The 21,899-nt window shown below is 37.3% G+C and overlaps 2 protein-coding genes across 2 annotated transcripts; both read right to left on the bottom strand.

The window, feature by feature from the left end:
* Positions 1-136: 136 nt before the first annotated feature.
* Positions 137-2,733, bottom strand: LOC147507639 (2-methoxy-6-polyprenyl-1,4-benzoquinol methylase, mitochondrial-like). The gene is made up of 2 exons (XM_086600345.1): positions 2,291-2,733; positions 137-1,290 (listed from the first exon to the last, which is right to left on the bottom strand). The coding sequence occupies exon 2, from the start codon at positions 1,222-1,224 to the stop codon at positions 355-357; it is 870 nt and encodes a 289-aa protein (XP_086456471.1). The 5' UTR covers positions 1,225-1,290; positions 2,291-2,733; the 3' UTR covers positions 137-354.
* Positions 2,729-5,499, bottom strand: LOC147507638 (cytochrome c oxidase subunit 5b-1, mitochondrial-like). Its single transcript, XM_086600346.1, has 6 exons — positions 5,145-5,499; positions 4,969-5,060; positions 4,819-4,869; positions 3,540-3,606; positions 3,334-3,413; positions 2,729-3,210 (listed from the first exon to the last, which is right to left on the bottom strand). The coding sequence occupies exons 1-6, from the start codon at positions 5,329-5,331 to the stop codon at positions 3,124-3,126; spliced, it is 564 nt and encodes a 187-aa protein (XP_086456472.1). The 5' UTR covers positions 5,332-5,499; the 3' UTR covers positions 2,729-3,123.
* Positions 5,500-21,899: the final 16,400 nt, after the last annotated feature.

The following is a 21,899-nucleotide window of genomic DNA, read 5'->3' as shown; positions in this document are numbered from 1 at the left end:
GATTACAGCGTCAGTGGCATTCCTCATGCAATTACACTTATTTTCTGGGAGATTTCTGATAATGTCAATATACGTGCAAATGAAAGTCATTTAACAATATGAGACGCAAGCTACTTACAAAATTGGGCAACAACCAAAAAAAACAATGAAGATGTTGTTATCGTATCATTATTCTCAATCCCAAAAGATACTATAAAATAGCCACCAGAAATTACACACCTAGTGCTGCAAAGGAATACAAAACTTGGCAGTACAAATGAAATATAATCGAACTCAAGATATTAACTTGATGTACTGCAGAATTCATAGTAAACGTGAACAGATGAAATCCCTTACTGCCACAACGTGCACAGCCTAAAGCTTCAAACCAGAATGAATGGCAACCACACCACCCACCATATTTTCATATTGAACTTTCTGAAACCCTGCATCTGCAATCAGAGCTGCAAACTTGTGCTGGGGAGGAAATCGACGTATACTCTCCACTAGATACTGGTAAGAATCGCGATCCCCAGCAACCAACTCACCAACTGCTGGAATGACTGAAAATGAGTAATAATCATATAATTCTTTAAAGACAGGTATATCTACATGACTGAGTTCAAGACATAAGAATCTGCCGCCTCGTTTTAATACTCTATAGGCTTCTGCAAGAGCTTTTTCAATGTGTGTCACATTTCTGATACCAAAGGCAATGGTATAACCATCCATCGAACTATTATCAAAGCTCAAGGCTTCTGCATCTCCCTCCACCCATACGAGTGAGTGGCTTTCTCCAAGTCCTCTTTCTATAGCACGTTTTTTGCCAACATTCAACATATTTGGGTTAATGTCACATACATATATTTGAGTTTCATCATTCAAGTTATCTGCAGGATCATATTTTACAGCTCTACGACTGATGCTATTGATGTTATCCAAAATTCGGAAAGCAACATCCCCCGTCCCACCAGCCACGTCAAGATGTTTCATTCCAGGAAAAGGATGCAGTTCAGAAACTAACCTATCCTTCCATAATCTATGCAATCCACCGCTCATCAAATCATTCATTAGGTCGTAGCTTGACGCAACACTACTGAAGACATTACCAACCAATCTGCTTTTGTCTTCTTCTGGTACATCTTTGAATCCGAAGCTTGTGGCATGAGAATGAACAAGACAAGTTCTCGTTAACACGGCTGGGAGCTTACTCCTCAAATTCCTTACGCTTGTCATAAATGCCATGGCCTCCTTTCACTTCTTGTATCTGGTATCCAGCGTTTGCTCTGACCGGAAATGAGTCTTCCAACCCTACATTTCAAAGAGAATAGAAGTTTTGAGTAAGTACAAATCTATTTTTGTATATCAATTGGCTTCACTTGTCCATATTCTCATTTACACCAACTGATCGAAAAAATAGTAAAAAATACACAGCATGGTAGCACAAACAATAGTCTGAAAAGCAATTAAGTAATTCTGTTAGAATAATCACTACAAGTCCTACAGAATACTAAAACCTTCATAGCAACAGATCTCATGAGAATCATAGATAGATTTGCAGCGAGTGATTGGGACAAGTGTAAAACATATCAGGAGTATTCTGCATGCAAAAGTACTTCTAAAAAATTTCCTTGAAAGATGCTTAGTGTTCCTCAAATATAAAGATGACCCACTAACGTAACAACCATACCCAACTATTTTTTAACCAAAACATATGCTCTGAACAAGATCAACATTAGAGCATTACTAAGACTCTCCACAACCAATCACACCATTGATCATTTATAGAATCAATTACATTTTATTTCTGAGCCAATATGAAGCAAATAGATCCAGAGCATTAAGCTAAGCACCTGGTATATTATTTTTGTCACACTCACACTCACTCAACTCGTAATACATCAATCAGAAACCAAGTGCAGCAATCGAGAATAACGAAATATAAGTAGAAGGAATTCGAGAATAAAGAAACAACAAGTTTTCTCCCAAACTACCCATAAAGCACAATGAAATTCGTGCCAAGAGCTAAAAAAAAAACTTAATGTACAATAATAGTTAAAGCATATGATTATCAAATTAAAACTCTCGGAGTATCAAATCTAATTGCGATTGTAATTGTAACCGGCACGCCACAAAAAACCCTATGATTATTATTGAAAACCTAATTGAGTCAAGTATAAAATCACCATCCTCTAACAAACAAAAACAGGCATTAGATATGAGGGTTCGTTCTTTGGAGTTCATACTTATAATGAAAACTGAAGTAGTTAGATTAAACAAAGTAATAGAACGAGAAGAAAAACTAACTTACCGGATTAGAATAGTCGAAAGATGGGATGGGTACTCTTCGGAGAGATGGACAAGGGAAGAAGAGAGAGAGAGAGAGAGATTGGGCCAAAACCGTGGGCGGAGCGAATTCTATGCTTTAATGACGATCAAAATTATCTACACTTTGTTTTGGCTGCTCGAAAGGTTAAATACGTGAAGGGTTAGTAAGAATGTAAGATAGACGCATCAAACATATCTCAAAAACCACCGCCCACATTCAGCAAGTTGAGTAACATTTAGAACTGCCATTCAATTCAAATTGTTCATGCGCTTCAGAGTTGATAGTCAGCATCGTGAGCAAAATTTGAGGATCACCACTGATGTCCTTGATTTGGGTGCGAATCTGAAGTTCTTACTTAATATCCAATCTCAGTAGTTTGAGCACTAACCTTATTCAGATATAGCATTAGACAAAGCAAAATGAATGCAAAATAAATCAATCATGTTATTAACAGAAAAAGACAAGCAGTGTCAGCCTTTCAGGCCTCCAAATACATCTGTGCGTGGACTTTAATCATTGAAATTTAAAACCCTTGTTCTGATTCTTTCCAATCCCAAAACATTCAATGTTCCTTAAAGAATAAAACTGTAGCCACCAATTATTTGATGATTCACTAAAGAAGGCTAAGAGAATCCATAGGTCCAATGGCTTGTGACCAGGCCATGAAAATAGAATTTTCATCGGACAAAATAACCGCAAAACCCAACAGAAAGCAAACAAAAACATTGTTGTTTTGAACTACAACCTATAGAACTACAGCCTATAGCAGACAAAGTCTCAGATGACCAAAATAATTTCTGTTGAGAAGAGCCAGTTCAGTGATGATGATCGTCATCGTCATCATCATGGTCATGGTCATGGTCATGTCCATCTGGAGGTCCTCCTGGTCCAACCACTTCAAGCTGTAAAACAACAATAGTTTGTCAATAAAGTTCAAGCCAATCCTGTAAGCAACTGCATGAATTCCAATATTAGAAGGCCAATTTTTAGTACTCATGGAGACTTCAAGAGTAATGATGATTTACCGTGAAGTACTGACCACAGACTGGACATTCATGTGGCTTCCCTTTCTCGAGCCAAAACCAAACCACATCATGCTCATCCTCTGCAAATGTAAGACGTGTTTCCAGTACCATGGTTAGCACCTTGTAGTGTGCTAAACTAAAATTGACAGCAGCCAAAGAAAAACTGGGAGGTGTATAAAGAATTAACCAAAACAACTAGGACTTACCGCCTTCATCACCAGGACAACCAACTATTCTTTTATCGTAGTAGGACTTTATGACTGCAGGCTCTTCCTACAAACAGAATTTATGGAAAACCATGCGTATCAGAAGTACTGTGAGAGAACTGCCTCACAAGAACATGTAGTTACACGTCATTTGGTAGCAGACATCTATGTCCACACTAGGAGCATGGAGTGCGAATGAGTATGGGTTCAAGATACCAATTTAAAATCATAAATTGAGCCTCTTTACATGCCGCAAATTAATGTGGTCCTTAATATTTGACCCTTGTCTCTTGCCATCTCGATGGACTTGTACATGGCCCCAAATCAATAGTCAATAGGCTGACCCTCATGTTGCCATGGGCTTATACAGGTTTGAGGCCAGATGCATTAACATCTGTGAGCCAAGATATATTTTCGATAAAGTACATTTTTCTTATCAATCCAAACAAGTCTAACATTTGACATTGACAATTTCGTGACGAAAAAAAAATCTATGGGTGTCAATATGTTAAAATGAGGTTTTGCACATGGAATCCTACTAAAACTTTGTTAAATAATAGAAACCTTTGAGTTTTTATCCTAGATTCCTAGATCTCTATACAACACAACCAACAAAAACACAATATATCCCAAATACCCATAACTGATACGCAAATAGTCAACTTGCTAACTCTTTAGGAAAAACAAGCCTTTCTTCTTTTCTTTTTATTTCATTCTTTTACATGGGTGGTGGGAGGGGGAACCAGGCAAACAAACACATATAGGATGATAGGAAGACTTGATCATACGCAAATAAGAAAATTAGTCAGTCTGTTATCAAAGAGGCTCGAAGTAAAACATAAAGACCACATTACAAAAGCTACACAGCAATAAAAATCTCTAATGAGGCAATGTAAGATCACCCGCAATTAAAAACTTCAATCCCACCTAAAACTAACATCATACTTATGTTGTAGCAAGGATATAAACGATTATTTGTTCAATTACCTTAAGAGTACATGGTAATGACCTGAATTCATTACCTTGAAAATCCTGAGGGCATTTGTTTAGAAATTATATATTGTTCGTTTCTTTAGGCATTATCCAAAATCTTATCTAATTCACTCCTCACTAAAACTCCTATTTGTGCATTTCATCGGTAATCTACTAACTTTAGGATTATCTGAAAACGACAGAAAAATCAAAACCACGTTTTAATTTCTCTCCAAACCAAATTCTACAATCAATTCACACAAGACACATTTCATAACCATTTCAAATCCAAATAAAAACCACTGACCTTAGTACCAAAAGGACCAACTGGATGATTTATATCCAAAAGGTCTCGTCCCTAAAATCAATCAAAACACACAAAATGTTAACCTCTCGGCATTTATAAAAAAAAAATAATAACATACAACCCAAAAAACAATCAAAACATAGAATTCACCTCGAGTTCAGCTTCGAGCTCTTCTCGCTCATGTCCAGTCGCAATAGGCATTACATCTTCAACCTTCTTCTTCCCTTCCGACAAACCAGTATCTACCACAACAACAAAACCCACATCAATCACTCACATTTTTCAATCCAAATAATAATGACGAAAAAAAAAAAAAAAAAACTTACCGGAATCAGAGCTGAATTGGCGAGAGAAGGCATAAGAAGAAGTTCTTAGGAAAGGTGAATAAAGTGGTGATGAAGAAGCTTGGTGGTTCAAGATATGGTGCTTTGTGATTGAAACAGATCGATTGAAATGTTTCAGATCTGATCGAGTTCGGGTTTGGACTTGATTTGAAATAAACCTTCTCCACATTTTATTTTATTTTTAATTATTTTGATGAAATGAGGACCTTCTTGTCTGTAGCCTTCACTGATAAATGATTTTATTTCTAGGGAATTTTTTTTTTTCTCTGTGTTTTGTTGTGTGAAGGTAATGATATACTGGACTCGGAGTATCTCAGGGTTTTGTACAAGTGGACGTGTGTATAGGGTTGGAACGCGACCCTTTTATGGGCCCGGATTAAATCCACAAATACCCAAAGCCGATTCTCTCAAAGTCTCAAGTACTGAACCCCTCTCATCCCGTTTATAACCGCTATTGGCTCCATTGATTACTTAGGGCATCTCCAATGAGGGGTGTAAAATTACAACTCTACATAGGCTCTATCTAGGTGCTATTAGGATTTTACAATTCCCATTGTAATTTATTGTATAACCCATAAATATTCACTCTCTATTGTTTCCAATGGAGAAGTGTAAAAAAGTTACATTTTAAACTCGAATGACACTTAAAGTGATGTCTCTCTTTAATTAAAAAGGAGAGTCACTTCAAGTGTCGTCCAAGTTAAAAAAAATTCAAATTATAACTTTAGAAATAGATAGGGACGACACTCCAAGTGATGTTCGAACATTTTTTTTGTTCAGACGTGTGTTCAAGTGTAACCCGAGCTATTTATCAACTGATAGCGAGATGGGAAATTCTCCACCCCCTCTATCAACTAATAGTCTATTGTCTACGGTTTAGAACCTATTGGATAGAGTTTTTCGACACTTGGGGTGTAAAGTTTTCACTCTGTAGGGTTTACACCGCCATTGGAGATGCTCTTATTATATTAAATTCGTTGTAGAACAAATTTAATATGGGTAGAAATGGTGGTTGATCACTAGATGCACTGTTAAACATGTGGTTTAATAAAATTTAACCCACAAAACAAATGTTAGAAGCAGGAAAAGAATTAAAAATATATATATATATTACATATGTATGTAGTCTGGTTTGGGACATATTACACAAAATCCAATTGGGAATTCCTCGATTATTTGTTGAGCATAATGGGGTTTGGTGAAAGATATAGGAAGTGGATCAAGTTATGTGTTAGTTCTACATCTTTCTCTGTTCTTGTTGATGGATCTCCAGTTGGGTATTTCCAGAGCGAAAGGGGTTTGCGGCAAGGTGATCCTATATATATCGCCATTCCTTTTTAATATTGTTATGGAGGCCTTAAGTATACTGGTAATCAAAGCAAGAGATATGGGATATATTAGGGGTGCAAACGGATAGGTTCAGATTCAGATATGCCTGTATCCAAATCCGAAACCGAAAATTTATACGGATACTCGAATTCGAATTCGACGGATATTAAAAAATTTATCCGAATCCAAATTTTTTGAATAATATCTTATTTTTCGAATACGAATACAAATCGGATTCGAATATTTTGATATCCACTTGCACCCCTAGGATATATTAGAGATATGGGATATGGGATTCAAGTCAACTGTAAACGGTCCAGAAGTTGTCGTTATCCAATTTGCAGATGACATATTGTTTTTGCTTGACATTTCGTTGTCACATGTACTTGTTATTAAAACCATTATGTTCATCTTTCAGGCTATTTCCGATTTGAAAACTAATATGGCAAAGACGTCACTGCTTGAGGTGGGAAACGTGGAACATTTGGCGGGTTTGGCTCAAATTATAGGGTGTGTTGTAGAAAACTAGAAACACTCTATTGCAGATATTTGGGTCTACCACTCGCGTCCAAGTATAAGAACCGTAAAGTATGGGAACCAGTAATTGAAATAGTCCAAAGGAGACTTGGAGGGTGGAGGTGCAAACTGATGTCTAAAGGGGCTAGACTTATTTTAGCAAGTAGTGCTCTCGAATCTACCGGTTTACTTTATGTCTCTACTCAGTATTCCCAAAGGTGTTGCAGCAAGAATTGAACGCGCGGTTAATTCGTGACTTTATTTGGGGGTCTTCAGTGGAGCATAGAAAATACCATTTGGTGTGTTGGGAGAAAGTTTGTTCCCCAAAAGGGATCGGTGGTCTCAGGTTATGCAACCTTGCATGCATGAACCAAGCTTTGCTCGGACGTTGGTTATGAAGATATTTCATAGGTGAAAGCTCATTGTGGCGTGACATAATATGTGCTAAGTATGGGCATGATGAACATAGGTGGTGACCTAACCAAACAACACAGGCTCATGGATGTAGCCTTTATGAAAGCTCTACCTTTATTCAAGCAAGGGATAAGCTTCACGTACTGTGGGTAATGGACGAAAGATTATGTTCTGGTCGGATACTTGGATTGGTGGAAAGCCATTAGCAGAGCAATTCCCAGAGATTTTCCGAGCCTCTACCAATAAAAGTGGCTTTGTATATATGAATATGCTTATACACACAATGATCAAGTGACTTGGAACATGTTCTTAAGGAGGCGTAACGTTGTTTGGGTAGTACAACAGTCGGCTATTTTGTCCAAGTCGTTAGATACAGTGGTATTAAACACCAAAGAGGATATTTGTATCTAGAACTGGACAAAGAACAATATCTTCTCTGTTAGCTCCTTGTATGAGGCATTTGCTGCACAAGCCAGAGATCCAGAGTCAACAGTGATCACATTTCCTTCAAAATTAGCTAGTATGGAAAACTCATTTACTTTTGAAAGTGAAGATGTTCTTTTGGGAGGTTATGTTGGGGCGAATTCTAACTGTTGACCAACTGATTCATCGGGTACTATTGTGTCCCCTACGTGCTCCATGTGCTCTGTATAGACCCCCACTTTGTGGCTCATTAAACCCACGGATCCAACCCAAATCAATTAAGCCCAAGGGCTTAATCCTAGTTACACCCAATAACTAGTCTATTTAAGAATATGTCCAGGTTCATTATTGTAGAAATATAAAGATAAAAGTTCAAAGAGATAATAATTCTTTTGACAAACAAACACAGTCCTCTTAGGACTCAATCTCTACCAATTCATAAAATATATTCTCTCTCACAACAAGGAACTACGTTGAAACTTGATCCCTAGATAATAGATCTTGGGTATATAGGCAGCCATTATCTTGGTTCAGTTTCATCTCCCCCAACATCAATTTCCTCTGTTTCTTAGTGCATTCTTTATCATTTTTGCTCTCGTTGTATTGAAGCAGTTTATTGCCGAAACATAATTGGTGCCATCTGTGGGTTTTTTAGAATCCATTATCACGTGAAACAATCAAGATGGTAAGCACAAGAAGCAGACCGAACTATCAACATATTCCTCCTGCCAATAGGAATCGCAACCCTCAAAATTCAACTCTGCCAATGCAAGAACCATTGAACAATCGAGTTGCTCCTAGTGGTAGGATTAATTTTCAACATCCAACTGCAGCACCGCCGCCACCGCCACCGCCACCACCCCTAACAGTCCTGCAATAAGAAAACCTACAAGTAGGTAATCCATTACATGGTCCGCCGTCCATCTATGTTAATCCTTCAGTTGACATGGATATGGACGTGGACATTACTCTGTCACACCCCAAGACCCAACACACATCCCGAGGACGCGAAGATGAATCTCGAGGCGGTCGCTATCCTAATTCTATCAAAATTTCGGCAGAGCCTCCTTTGTTTAATCGACATTTCGTATATGAAAAACCTGTCATAACCTGGACATCGCATAAAAAAAATCTTCCAACAGCCATTTCCATATAAAACCTACTTTCTAAACAACAGAAAGATATATATACATATCCACAGAATGATTGAGTGTAACTATTACTCCAATACATCGTTTAGTACATCAAAATGACCTAGCTCTCTATATATACAACAAAAGAAACTAGTCTCTCTCTATACAACCAAAATCACTTGACTCTGTCCCTCGTCAAGATTAAAGGAAACCCCTCAAATCTCCATAACCATCATCCCCAGTGGTAGGGAAAGTCTCCTCCGCAACGGGCTCGGCTGAAAGGTTAATGTAAGATGAGCAAAACAACTATTCCCAGTAGAAACGCACATAACCAATAAATAGACTACTTATAGTAAAACATTTAAAACATGCAGGTTTCCATAATAATATCCAAATATCGTGACTATATAGTACATCACTAACTAGCATAAATCATTTCAACATGCTTCGTTAATATTCAAAATATAGTTTTCACAAACATCATACAACTATTGTGGTCACTGCATCCTATTAGAATGGTGAGGGTACGACCGGGTAATTTCAGCCCATGACCACAGGCATATCTCGGTTCAGTACTTTCCAGTGTGAACCATGCACCGTTGTTTTCCTGATTTTACCGACAGGGAGCTTGTTATGTTCGTACACACAAAATCCCCAAAGCTTTTAGGGCTCGGGTGGGCCTTGTGACCACGACCCCCATACGGTCTGTCACCTAACTTACGGTGGTCAACCGCTCGACGACCGCAGTAGATCGGGATCCCGACACACATCCAGAGAGTGGACTAAACTCTCACTCCTGCCTAAACCTCATCGAGGTAACATGTAACCTCACACAAGCTAAGCACCATACATCGTGACACGTACAAACATGGTTATCTAGAAAAGTAGAAAAGGAATTCCCGGACTACATCCAGTGATGCATCCTTTTAAAGGTGGCCCACCACCTCGAAAGGTGTACACCACAGTTGGAATCCTAGAGCGAACTGCCGTCTTCGAAAATGCAACAACAGTTCCTTCTTTATAGGAATTCACAATTCCTTTTCTAAATCCCCTCATGATAAGCATAGTAATATATATATATATATATATATATATGGGGATGGTTATACTAACTCCACCTTATCGTGACTCCAAAGTTACTCCACTTCTAATAGTGGACTTATAAGATGAATTGAGAGCTAATTTTTTGTAGAGATATACATAATATGATGAAGAACGCCCCCACAAAAAATCAACTTAATTAAATATGTTTAACCTTGTCAAAAGTTATACCAAAATTAAACAAATATAGGCCGTTGGATAATTTCAAAACATTATAAATGATATTTGACGAGGTTGTACATCTTCAAATGAATTGATTTTTTGTAAGGATAATCTCTATTATATAGAGAACATCTCCACAAAAAATTAGCTTCTAATTCATTGTATTTAGTGGTGGAGTTTGTTTGGAGTAACTTTAAGTGGAGTTCATATAACCATCCCCTATATATATATATATATATATATATATATACTCGTATTACCGGTCATTTCCAAATACTATAGATACATATTTAGTTTTTCTTTTAAAACTATTGATTCTGTATGTGTGAGTTCCTGGATTTCCAACAATCGAGTAATGCAACCTATGACTCCCAAACGGGCCAGTCATAGTAAATGACAACCGATGATTCCTAAACGGCTAATCATCGTGAAATAACAACGAACCATCCATGAAACAATCCGTAACCTCACACATAGTTATAAAACAACCGGGTAATCCTTACCCCCGACATAAAAATCCATCTCTCTGTCTCCCATCGAGACAAGAGACGAGAACCCTTCCCAAAACCGGTTTTGCTCTTTTAACAAAGAAAATAAATCCCCGCTACCCAGATTTCGCAAAAACCATCTCACACGAAAGCTATTCATATATTTAGTTTATATCGAGTAAATACAATGCAAAACATGAATATCACATATACATGCATGATTGATACGCAAACTATCTTTCCCAATTTAAAACAATCAAATCATGCATGAAAATAAGCATGCTATATATTGGTATGTAAGTTCCTACCTTAGCAAGCTCCGTTCCCCTCAAACCCACTTAACCGAATCAAGCCCGCTTAACCGAATCCACTCTTATTTAACTCCTATAACAACATATACATGTAGGTTATTAGAATTTATAACTAACGAGAAATTTTTATCTAACGCAAACCGAGAAGAAATCTCGACGCTACGAATTTGGTTTCTGGAAATTTTTCCTCTAACTACAGTTAACAAAGCTACAGGCCATTTCTAGCATTGTACCTCTGACAGGTCTCCACAGGCTATTTCCAGCCACTGCAGGCCCTCACGCCAACGCCAATCATATCACTTCCACTAACAAGTGAGATTTTTCCCAACTCCAACAACAACCAAATTCCACCACCTTCAATTCATATTAATTCTATTAATAAAATCGATCGGTGGTTGTTTCTCCTCCTCCACTCCATAATCAACATGACATTAAACAAGGTATAGAACCAACATGAATTTCTCAAAATGGAGTGAATAAACAAAATTCTTACCAAGCCAATAAAGATATCCCCTTTAGCTTTCTTCGCCACCCATTCACTAAGCTCTACCTTCCCCAAACAAGCTATCTTTAATAATACATCACCACCCCATAACGATTAATTTAGTTAACACAACCAAATCCTATCGAAATCAAATCTAAATACTTAAATTAAACTCACCTCATTTGCGGATAATGACGCAAATCGAGGAGATTCAATCCTCACACTTGAGTTTAGTGTTACTAAGGATGGGGAGGTGCTTAATTGAGGTTTTAATCACTAAATTTTGGGTGAATTTGGGGTTTCTCTCCTGTGGTTTAAGAGTGGGCTTAAATTGAGAGAATTTGGGGCTTAAAATTATTTCGTGCGATTTGGTTTTGTTTGTCTTTTTTTTTTTTTTTTTTTTTTTTTTTACTTGTTTAAGTTATTAAGGCCCAAGCCCAATATGCCCAAATTAGGCTTAAAGTCCTAATTAACTTCTAACCACTAACTAATTTGATTTAGCGTCGTAATTATTTTTCCGACCCAACCAGCTTAATTTAATTTCCTACATTCTATCCCACCGCAGGCTATAATGATAACTCACTCATGCGTGTAAGCTATTAACTCGTGCCAGCTTTGAACGTAGAAAACCCGCTAACCGACATTTTTGTCAAATTTTCGTATATGAGTTGCTTACCTAACGTGGCTTATGAGTCGGAGTTAAGTTTCATTAATTTATGTACGTTTGAAATGTAAACCCGACCGACCAATTACATAAATGTCCCTAGGTTTGCTGATAAGAGCCCAAAACTGTAGTTTTAACCCCTTAGCAGTCATACTTTTAGACCAATTATGTGAGTAATAAGTAAGAGTTAATAATCGACACGTGTTTTATGTATTTCGGGCTTCAAAGTCAATTATGTGCGTGAATGTGCCACTTTGATGAGATAAAGGAGCAATGGTTGGTTACTAAGGAGTTCGGTGATTAAAGGCCAAGATTCAAGAAGACAAAGCCTTTGTAAAGCCCGGTCAAAAGATGAAAAGTCAAAGTCCACGCAAAAGTAAACAAGTGCACAAAGTCACAGAACTTCCAAGACCATATCTTTAGACTCAGACCACTGAATTGGGCCTACCTTATGTCAAAACGACCGGCTCGGAAAAGAGCTTTCCAATGGTCCAAGCCTTGACCCAATCAGAGGAGCATAAGTAGACGAAACATCTGTCGAAGCCAAACTGCAGCTGAAGAGCCCATTTTGGACTAAAGAAATTGGGTTTTGGTCCCGATTTTCCGCCCAAAACATGGCTCCAAGCCCATGCACGATTTTGGATCTAGAAGTATAAAACAAAAGCTTGACTCTTTGTTAATGGCAGTTAGGTTAGGAAGCTAAATTAATGGAGTTTAGGGTTAGAAAAAAGATAGATCTAGATTAGTTTTTAGATCTAGATCTAGTTTTGAATCTCCATTTTATTATTAGTTTTCATTTCCCTTGTTTTAATTTTAAAGTATTAAAATATTGTTATTGCTTCATTAGATAAATCAAGTAGTTTATTATTGATCAAATTCGATTTTGTCATTTATCTATTGCTTAGATATAATTTCATTTCTTGGTTGTTAGTCATTTCGTAGTTATTGATGTTAGATTTTAATTATTATTTGTTAAATTTCATAAAGTTAGAGTCTTTAGATTTAGTTGTCTTAAATTTATAATTAGTTTTAGTTTAAACACCAAACACATCACTCTCACCATTGTTCCTTGTGTTGGATCAATTGAATTTGTTTAAGTCTTGAGAATTAAGAGTGGAACGAATTCCTTACTCATTATATTGCATGAATATGTTTTGAGAGTAAGAAGAATTGATCTAAACGTAAGAACGGTAGGATTACGTATTAGTGTTCTTGTAGCATTAATATTTAGGATTCTATTATTTTTACGGGTTATCAAATGGCGCCGTTGCCATCTTAATCTCGTTCATGACAAGAATTCAATTGCTTGAATCCAAGGGGCAATCCCCCATTCTCTACCCACCCACCCTTTTAATTTTTCATTCTTATTTCTTGAATTTTAGGAACCTGCTCATCGCTTCGCATAGGGTCATGGATTCACAGAGAAAAACACTGCGGTGAAGGTATTTCTAAATTTTCGAAAATTCTGAAAATTTTCATACATATTATTTAATGTGTTGTTGATTTACTGGAATATTTTCAGATTTTTCAAAGTTGTTTTACCTTGTGAAAAAAAAAAATACGATCTTTTACAGGCTGCATTTCAGTTTTCACACCGTATGTTCTTGAAAAACAGACGAGTAAGGTTACTTAGGGAGTTCTAAAAATTCTATAATTTTTACAGGAGTATCTATCCTAACTAAGGAGTTTGTAGTAAAAATTTGATGAGTTTTTGATTTGTTTTGACCTCCTAAATAGTAGAGTGTTTCCAGTGTGTTTCTGCAGTGTTGCAAACACTTAATATCTGAAACACCAGCCAATAAGGAGAGGTTGTAGAACTCCAATTGCTCTAAATTTTTTACAGGAACAAGTAGGATCTGTCAGGAGTCTCCAGTAAAAATTTGGCAATTTTTGGATTTTTTTTGATGGGTTAACCATTCGGTTGTTTGTATTGTGTCCCAAAACCGTTTCAAAAAACTTTGAAGGGTCAGTAGAGGGACTTTCACAGCTCGATTGATCTGAAATTTTACTGTGCTACTTGATAGACGCCTTAGCATACTGTAAAAATTTCAGATTTTTGGAGTACGAGAAAAGGCCTAAAACTTGAAAAACCCGGAGCGCGACTACCCCATATATTGAGCGCGACCCGCTCTTTTAAACATCCGTAATTTCAACTTACCTTGAGCGACCATCACACTCTACCCGCCAACTCACTCGCCCAAGGGAAAATTCAGTGTGAACAGCCTAATTTTCACAGAAAAATGCAAATTTTTATTCCTTAAAGTTATTTAGTGTTTCTAACTTGTTAAATACACCGAAATCGCGATACAAGACGCTTATTCAAACGCTGTAGCAAGGAGGCATTCAGCACTCTTCTTCTTCCACTCGCCTTTCGTCAGAGGAGTTTTAATTCTAGTATAAATAGGCTTGTTTTTCATAGAAATAAATACAACACGCCTATCTAGAATTTCACACACTACACTTGCATCAATGGCTAAAGAACAAGAGACTCTCTCTCTCGATTTTTATAAAGCCCTAAACGATGGCCCTAAGTCGCATCGTTTGTAGACCTAGTGGGGATTTTCGAATCCCCCCTAATATATTTAACTTGTTACCGGTTTTTCATGGTTTAGACCACGAGAAGCCTTTACCAAAGCACACGCGTAGGATAGACCAAGTTCTCACTACATTCCATCATCCTAGCGTGAAGTCCAGATCAAGTTAAACTTAGTGGTGTTTTTTCACCCTAGCCGATTAAGGCGGCGCCTTGGTTAACGCCCAAACGCCAAACTCGTGGACTCATGGGCTCAACTTGTTCAATTGTTCATGGAACAATTTTACCCACCACTAAAACAGCAGATGAAATGCTTCAAAAGATTCATTTCTTCCGCCTTTAATCCTCATGAATCCTTTTCAGAGGCCCGAATCGCTTTCAATCGATCTTCTCATTGAATGCCCACATCATAATCTTGCGAAAGACACGCTTTGTTCGTGGCCTTCTTCAAGGGGGCTTTTACATCGTCATAAGGAGGTTCTAGATATCATGATCTGGGGGTAGTTTTTTAGTAAAGGAGCCTTAGAGGCTTATACATTCTTAGAAGATCAATCTAAGAGGAACAACAATTGGGGAGGTAATGATTCCTCCCGGCCCTCTCCTTCTTCTCTTGAGGTTAAACATGATCCCGAAGCTTAAAACTCTTATCGATGCCCTCACTAAAAAGGTAGATGCCATCTCTGTTCAACAACAACCCACTCCACCATGAACATTAACTCTACTCATTGTAATGTCTCATTTGTAGTCTTGAGCATTCCGACTTCTATTGTCCTCTTGTCTATGCACAAACACCACCACAACCATCACATTTCAACCGGTTAACTCAACATCAAGGACAAGGGAACTTAGGTGACCGAATAGAGGTTTAGTACCCATAACCTTAACTATCAACATCAAGACATGAACGCCAACAAGCTTTAATTCCAATTCAACCATCTACGACAAAGTAGTAGTGACCTTGTTGGAGAAACAAAATCAAATTATGCAACAAAACTCCAACTTGATGAAAGATCAAAGATGATCAAAACTCTAATATGATGAAACAAACGATGCAAATGATGCAGTCTTTTGCTAAAAAGGTTATTGACATGTCTTCTAACCAAAATAATAACCAAACGGGCGTGTTTCCAAGTCAAGCAAAGGCCTAATCCTAAGTCAACAAACACCGCCTTTGAAATAAAAACAAGATTTTTTTGTAATGGTAATATAAACCAAGGGGACCTACAGTAGTCACTACCCTTCGCTCGTATTAGTAGTTGATAACCAAGTGACTATGCCTAAAGATTACCCACAAACTAAAAATGATACCATACCACATACTATAATAGAAACTCAAGACCCTACAACCGTAGAAGTACCGCTAAAACCACAACCAAAAGTGGAAAACATTACAAGATCCAATAATAGAAAGTGAAGACCCTACACTGTAGAGGTTCCAATATGGATACCTAGATGGAAAACGGATAGAGATAAAGCAAAGCCTAATAATACTTTTATCCCTTCATTAAAAATAGCGATAAAGCACCATATCCCCAAAGACTAGTTGTGTTTAAAAAATGACGAGAATTTTGATGAGATTAGAGAAGTGTTTAAAAATCTAACTATCAACCTACCTTTTCTAGATGCTATAAAAGTCTAATTCGACACGCTTAAGTTTCTAAAAGAGTTGTGCACCAAGAAGAGGAAAACCAACATACCCCACTTAAGCATTCTTAATCGAACAATATCCCTCTTTATCCGAACATAACGGAATTGTTAAGTACAAGGACCCGGTCGCCCCATCAGCATAATGCACCTTAGGTGATACCTTCATAACAACCGCTTTATTAGACTCGGGGCGAAGTGTTAACTTACTCCCTTTTTATTTATATAAACAACCTGGGTCTAACAATACTTCAACCAACCAAAATGACTTTGCAGCTTAGCCGATCATTCTATTAAGTATCCCAAGGGTGTAGTTGAAAATATTCTTGTTAAAGTTCAGGATTTTACTATCGCCGACTTTGTTATTCTCGACACGTGGTTGCTCATGATTCCATTCCCATCATCTTGCATGCCCTTTCTTGGCAACCGCCAATGCCCAAATCAATTGTCGGATGGCTCAATGACTCTTTCTTTTGGAAATCTTTCGTAGAAGTTAACATGTTTAGACAAAAACAGGGACAACTAGGGTTTGCCTATAGAAGGAGAAGTGAAGTCCATCGGAGAGTTTTGTACCCTCACATTAGTGCGGCCGACACTTTAGTCCCCACACTAGTAGATACCCCTCTTATGGAAGAAGACAAGGATCACAATTTCTACTCCCCTAGACGAGATAACATCGAGGAAGATTTCCTTCGACTCTCGAAGTTCTCTCCTATTGATATCCATTCATCTCTTTGACGCCATGACGGAAGAAGAATTTTTCGCCCTCTATCCGGTTGATTCTTCTTACCCACCTATTGAGGAATGTCTTGCATATCTCAAAGCCTCTCTCGATGATATAGACCTAAGAACACTAGTTGAACACCATTCACCCACCTCACATCCTCATGTCACTCATTCACCTTCCATCACTTAATGTTCCTCGCCCTCTACCTTTTCAAAGAACCATTGAGTTTGTAGATTTGACCTTGGTGTTTCTCCTATGCTTCATAACTATCTAAAACCAACTAGTGAAGAAGTAACACCCAAGGACAAGCCAACGGACACTTTTTTTCATTTTTTCCATTTTCCCCTTCTCAAAATTATCCACATCCCCGTGATCTTCCACAACCATCAATTTTCTCATGTTCACTTACTTGGCATTCCCTTCGTAGGAGGACAAAGAAGAAACCAGATGCTCGATTAGGTTTTAGATCTATAAGGCTTTACTCTCATTCCACTAAGCTACATCATAGAAAATCTTGGTGCTTAATTCGCTTTGATGGTGCATTCCATGTTAATTATTTGTGGAAAGACCCACAACTTTTTTAGATTATTGATATATGGGAAGTCGCATGTAAATACATATATATCACTTTAAGTCTAGGGAATCGACTTTAAAAGACTGACGTTTTAAAACAAATTTTACAAACCTTTGTTTTCAAAAATTTGTTTGGGGTGTTTGGTTTTTTTTTGCTTGATCACTAAACTTCCTATTCTTACCCCCACCTCAAAAAAAAAAAAAAAAAAACGTTTTCCACTCCAAGTTTTACCTTCTTTTTGCTCTAAACTCCGTTTTCAATATTTTACGGAAAGGCCAAGGCCTTTTACTTTTTTTGAAGAATTTTTGTCGATTTACGACCGCTTTCATATCGAAAGCGACCCCACCATATTTGGACCCAGAAAGCGACCGCTTCATATCGAAGCGACCACCATCGATCGGAAAGCGAGCGACCGCCCTACATACAAAGCGCGACGAAGGCCAAACACTGGAATTTAAATACACAGAGCGACCGCGCTTCTAGTTGAAGGCTGGCTACCGACTTCCGTCGACCGAAAAATTCCAGTTTTTTCCGGGTTGTTCGGTTCATTTTGTACCGTTCTAGAGCGTGTAGTTCGAGATGACATCTCCTATAATAATACCGAACAGTCTTTCAAAGATTTGTTCAAAAGCACTACTTATGGTGCTTGGTTTTCACAGGTGATCACACACGTAGTCGGGAACCGCTTTTATGGTTCTTGCTAGCATTTGTTCTTGGACTTGCCATGCCCATTTGAAATACAAGACCCATGGTGCTATTGGGTAGATAATATGTATGTCTACACTTATGAGTTTTTGCATGAGTCGATGGGGGGGCATTTTTCAGATCGAGGACCGCGGGAATATAACGCCGCCTCTTGGTAGCCCGTCCATGAACATAGAAACTGTTATGTTTTGGATCATGCTAAACATTTTAGGGAATGACATTTTTCTTCGTGAATGATGCCACTTGCAGGTCTTCCTTGCTTTAGCCGGGGACGTATGTGCCATGACCTTCCCGTAACTTTGATGTCTAGTTTAGCTCGAGCCCATAGCATGAGGCATAAGTACCTTCTTATGCCGTTCTAATTTCGGTAGTATGCTATGTTTCTTTCCTATTTTTGTGCCCGTTTTCACGGATTGGGTTGGGGTCGACATTGTGAGACCCACCAATTATATTATCGATCTTTCCAGGTAATGACTTGGCAAGGGTGGAGGATACAACCTCATCGGGTTGCACCTTACACCCCATCCCACCAAGTGGCGCTTTAATAGGTTAGCAATCATAGATGATAAATGGCAAAGATGGCAAATTATCATGGCATGGCAGAGCTGAAGGAACCTCACTTCTTTATAGAAGAGGAGGATTTGAAAGTAAATTTGGAGTGGAGGTAAGTTTTTAGTTTCAGTTAGTGTCCGCTTATGTCCCAAGCAATTTAATTGCATTAACCCCATAATGGGTGGAACTCTTATAGAGAAGCCGCTTTTTTTTTTCCTATATTAGTATATTCTAACCTTGTTTTGCAGATGTTCCAGAATTTCAATGATTTCCATGGTATTTTTCTACCCTCTTTATTTAAATGCTTTGAGGACAAAGCATGTTTCTTGTTTTGGGGGCATAGAAAAACACGGTAATTAAGGCATCTGTTAGGATATAGATATGTATAATATCCATTTGTTTTCAAGTTAAAAATTTCAAAAATATAAATAAATAAGTTTATGCTATACACTTAGGAATATTGGTATTGTTTTCTTTTTCTATGCTCTTAACAATCTAGAAGTCTCTCAATGAGCTTTTGCATCGAATAATTGTTAGAAACTTAGGTTAATATGTAGGTAATAATCTTTGCATCTATCTATAAATATATTACATGAGTATCTATGATTGTTAGTAGTAAGTTTCTGAAATCTAGGCTAGAGTACTTTATTCTACAAATCCTGTGAGAATATAGCCTAAAGCCTTATATGAAATAAATATTTGAGAAATGACACAAGGGAGAAGTAAAATCCGGATAGAGAAATCACACGCCCACTTGCTTGATCACTATGCCATATCCTAAGCGAGAATTTAGGCCCTCTTTTGGATCGATATAGCCAAAAATTCAAACCTATGAATTATTTTCCGCTAGTCGCCCCTCCGAGCCTTTCTTTAGCCTTCCATAAACCACAATTCCTTTACCCCTTTACAAAACAAAACAAAATAAAAAATTCAACTTACCCAATCTAGAATAAGTCCGAGAATAGAATGAGTGAAGAAAGAAGAAGAGAAAACCCGTGGTAAACAAAAATTAGTCGGTTGTTTGAGAAAAAAAGAAAAGAAGTTTCCATCCAAAGAAAAGAAAAGAAAAAGAAAAATAGAAATAAATAAAAACTCCAAAAAATAGAATAAAAGGGAGTCAAAAGCCAAAGAAAAGAAAAAGAAAAATATGGCTAATGATGGAAACAAAGTATAGAAGCAAAAGAAAATAACAAGGTTTTTCTAAGTTATATAATATGAAGACTCTATTATCTCGGACTTGTCCTTTTGTATATCCATTTCCTTCCTTCTTAAACCATCTCCTAATCCCGCAACACCTAATAAAGACCTCTAGCTCAATTAGGAATAGGTTAGTGTGATAGTAAGTGGCAGTTGTGTTTGATCGACAGAGCTTCCTTGTGTGTCATTGAGATTGTAAGGTAAAGTGTGCTCACTACACAATGGAGTAAATAAACTTGAGGAAAAATCGAGTGATTTTTGTCTTGACTTTTATGTGAGGACCTACTTAAGGACGCTTATTCGAGTTTCAGGAAACGGACCGCTAAGCATTTCATAGCATTACTCATTGTATATATGTTTATTCGTAGATGATTGATTATTATGCATATATTAGCTTAGGTTTCGACATGATTATTCTCAGTATTCAATTGCTAGTGAGATGTATAGATAGTTGAGACATGAATGAGGAAACAATAGTTTTATTTCTTAGTCGCCAGTAGTATAGATGAAGTTTGTGAGTACCTTCATCGAAAACTCTCACGAGGCTATAACTCGTCCACTAGGGAATTCCTAGTGGTTTAAGGCCTTGTTGCATATGGTCAATGCAATCGCACTTTCAAGTAAACGAGAGTAGTTAGAACTCCATTTTTGGTCACTTATTCTAATTTCTCATCTTTGCTTGAGGACAAGCAAAATGCTGTTTGGGGTGGTTGATAAGAGCCCAAAACTGTAGTTTTAACCCCTTAGCAGTCATACTTTTAGACCAATTATGTGAGTAATAAGTAAGAGTTAATATCGACACGTGTTTTTATGTATTTCGGGCTTCAAAAGTCAATTATGTGCGAGGAATGTGCCACTTTGATGAGATAAAGGAGCAATGGTTGGTTACTAAGGAGTTCGGTGATTAAAGGCCAAGATTCAAGAAGACAAAGCCTTTGTAAAGCCCGGTCAAAAGATGAGAAGTCAAAGTCCACGCAGCGTAAAACAAAGTGCACAAAGTCAACAGAACTTCCGAAGACCATATCTTTAGACTCGGACCTCGAATTGGGCCTACCTTATGTCAAAACGACCGGATCGGAAAGAGCTTTCCAATGGTCCAAGCCTTGACCCAATCAGAGGAGCAGAAGTAGACGAAACATCTATCGAAGCCAAACTGCACTGAAGAGCCCATTTTGGACTAAAGAAATTGGGTTTTGGGCCCGATTTTCCGCCCAAAACATGGCTCCAAGCCCATGCACGATTTTGGATCTAGAAGTATAAAACAAAAGCTTGACTCTTTGTTAATGGCAGTTAGGTTAGGAAGCTAAATTAATGGAGTTTAGGGTTAGAAAAAGATAGATCTAGATTAGTTTTAGATCTAGATCTAGTTTTGAATCTCCATTTTATTAGTTTTCATTTCCCTTGTTTTAATTTAAAGTATTAAAATATTGTTATTGCTTCATTAGATAAATCAAGTAGTTTATTATTGATCAAATTCGATTTTTTCATTTATCTATTGCTTAGATCTAATTTCATTTCTTGGTTGTTAGTCATTTCGTAGTTATTGATGTTAGATTTTAATTATTATTTGTTAAATTTCATAAAGTTAGAGTCTTTAGATTTAGTTGTCTTAAATTTATAATTAGTTTTAGTTTAAACACCAAACACATCACTCTCACCATTGTTCCTTGTGTTGGATCAATTGAATTTGTTTAAGTCTTGAGAATTAAGAGTGGAACGAATTCCTTACTCATTATATTGCATGAATATGTTTTGAGAGTAAGAAGAATTGATCTAAACG

The sequence above is a fragment of the Coptis chinensis genome, chromosome 3 (genome assembly GCF_015680905.1).
Source record: "Coptis chinensis isolate HL-2020 chromosome 3, ASM1568090v1, whole genome shotgun sequence".
In the NCBI taxonomy this organism is placed as follows: domain Eukaryota; kingdom Viridiplantae; phylum Streptophyta; class Magnoliopsida; order Ranunculales; family Ranunculaceae; genus Coptis; species Coptis chinensis.
This window is presented reverse-complemented; position numbering and strand designations above follow the sequence as displayed.

Coding starts and splice junctions, on each gene's coding strand:
- LOC147507638 (XM_086600346.1), bottom strand. CDS start 5,331: ATGTGGAGAAGGTTTATTTCAAATCAAGTCCAAACCCGAACTCGATCA. Junction 5,061..5,144: donor CCAATTCAGCTCTGATTCCG/GTAAGTTTTTTT, acceptor TTGTTGTGGTAG/ATACTGGTTTGTCGGAAGGG. Junction 3,414..3,539: donor TTGTCCTGGTGATGAAGGCG/GTAAGTCCTAGT, acceptor TTACATTTGCAG/AGGATGAGCATGATGTGGTT.
- LOC147507639 (XM_086600345.1), bottom strand. CDS start 1,224: ATGGCATTTATGACAAGCGTAAGGAATTTGAGGAGTAAGCTCCCAGCC.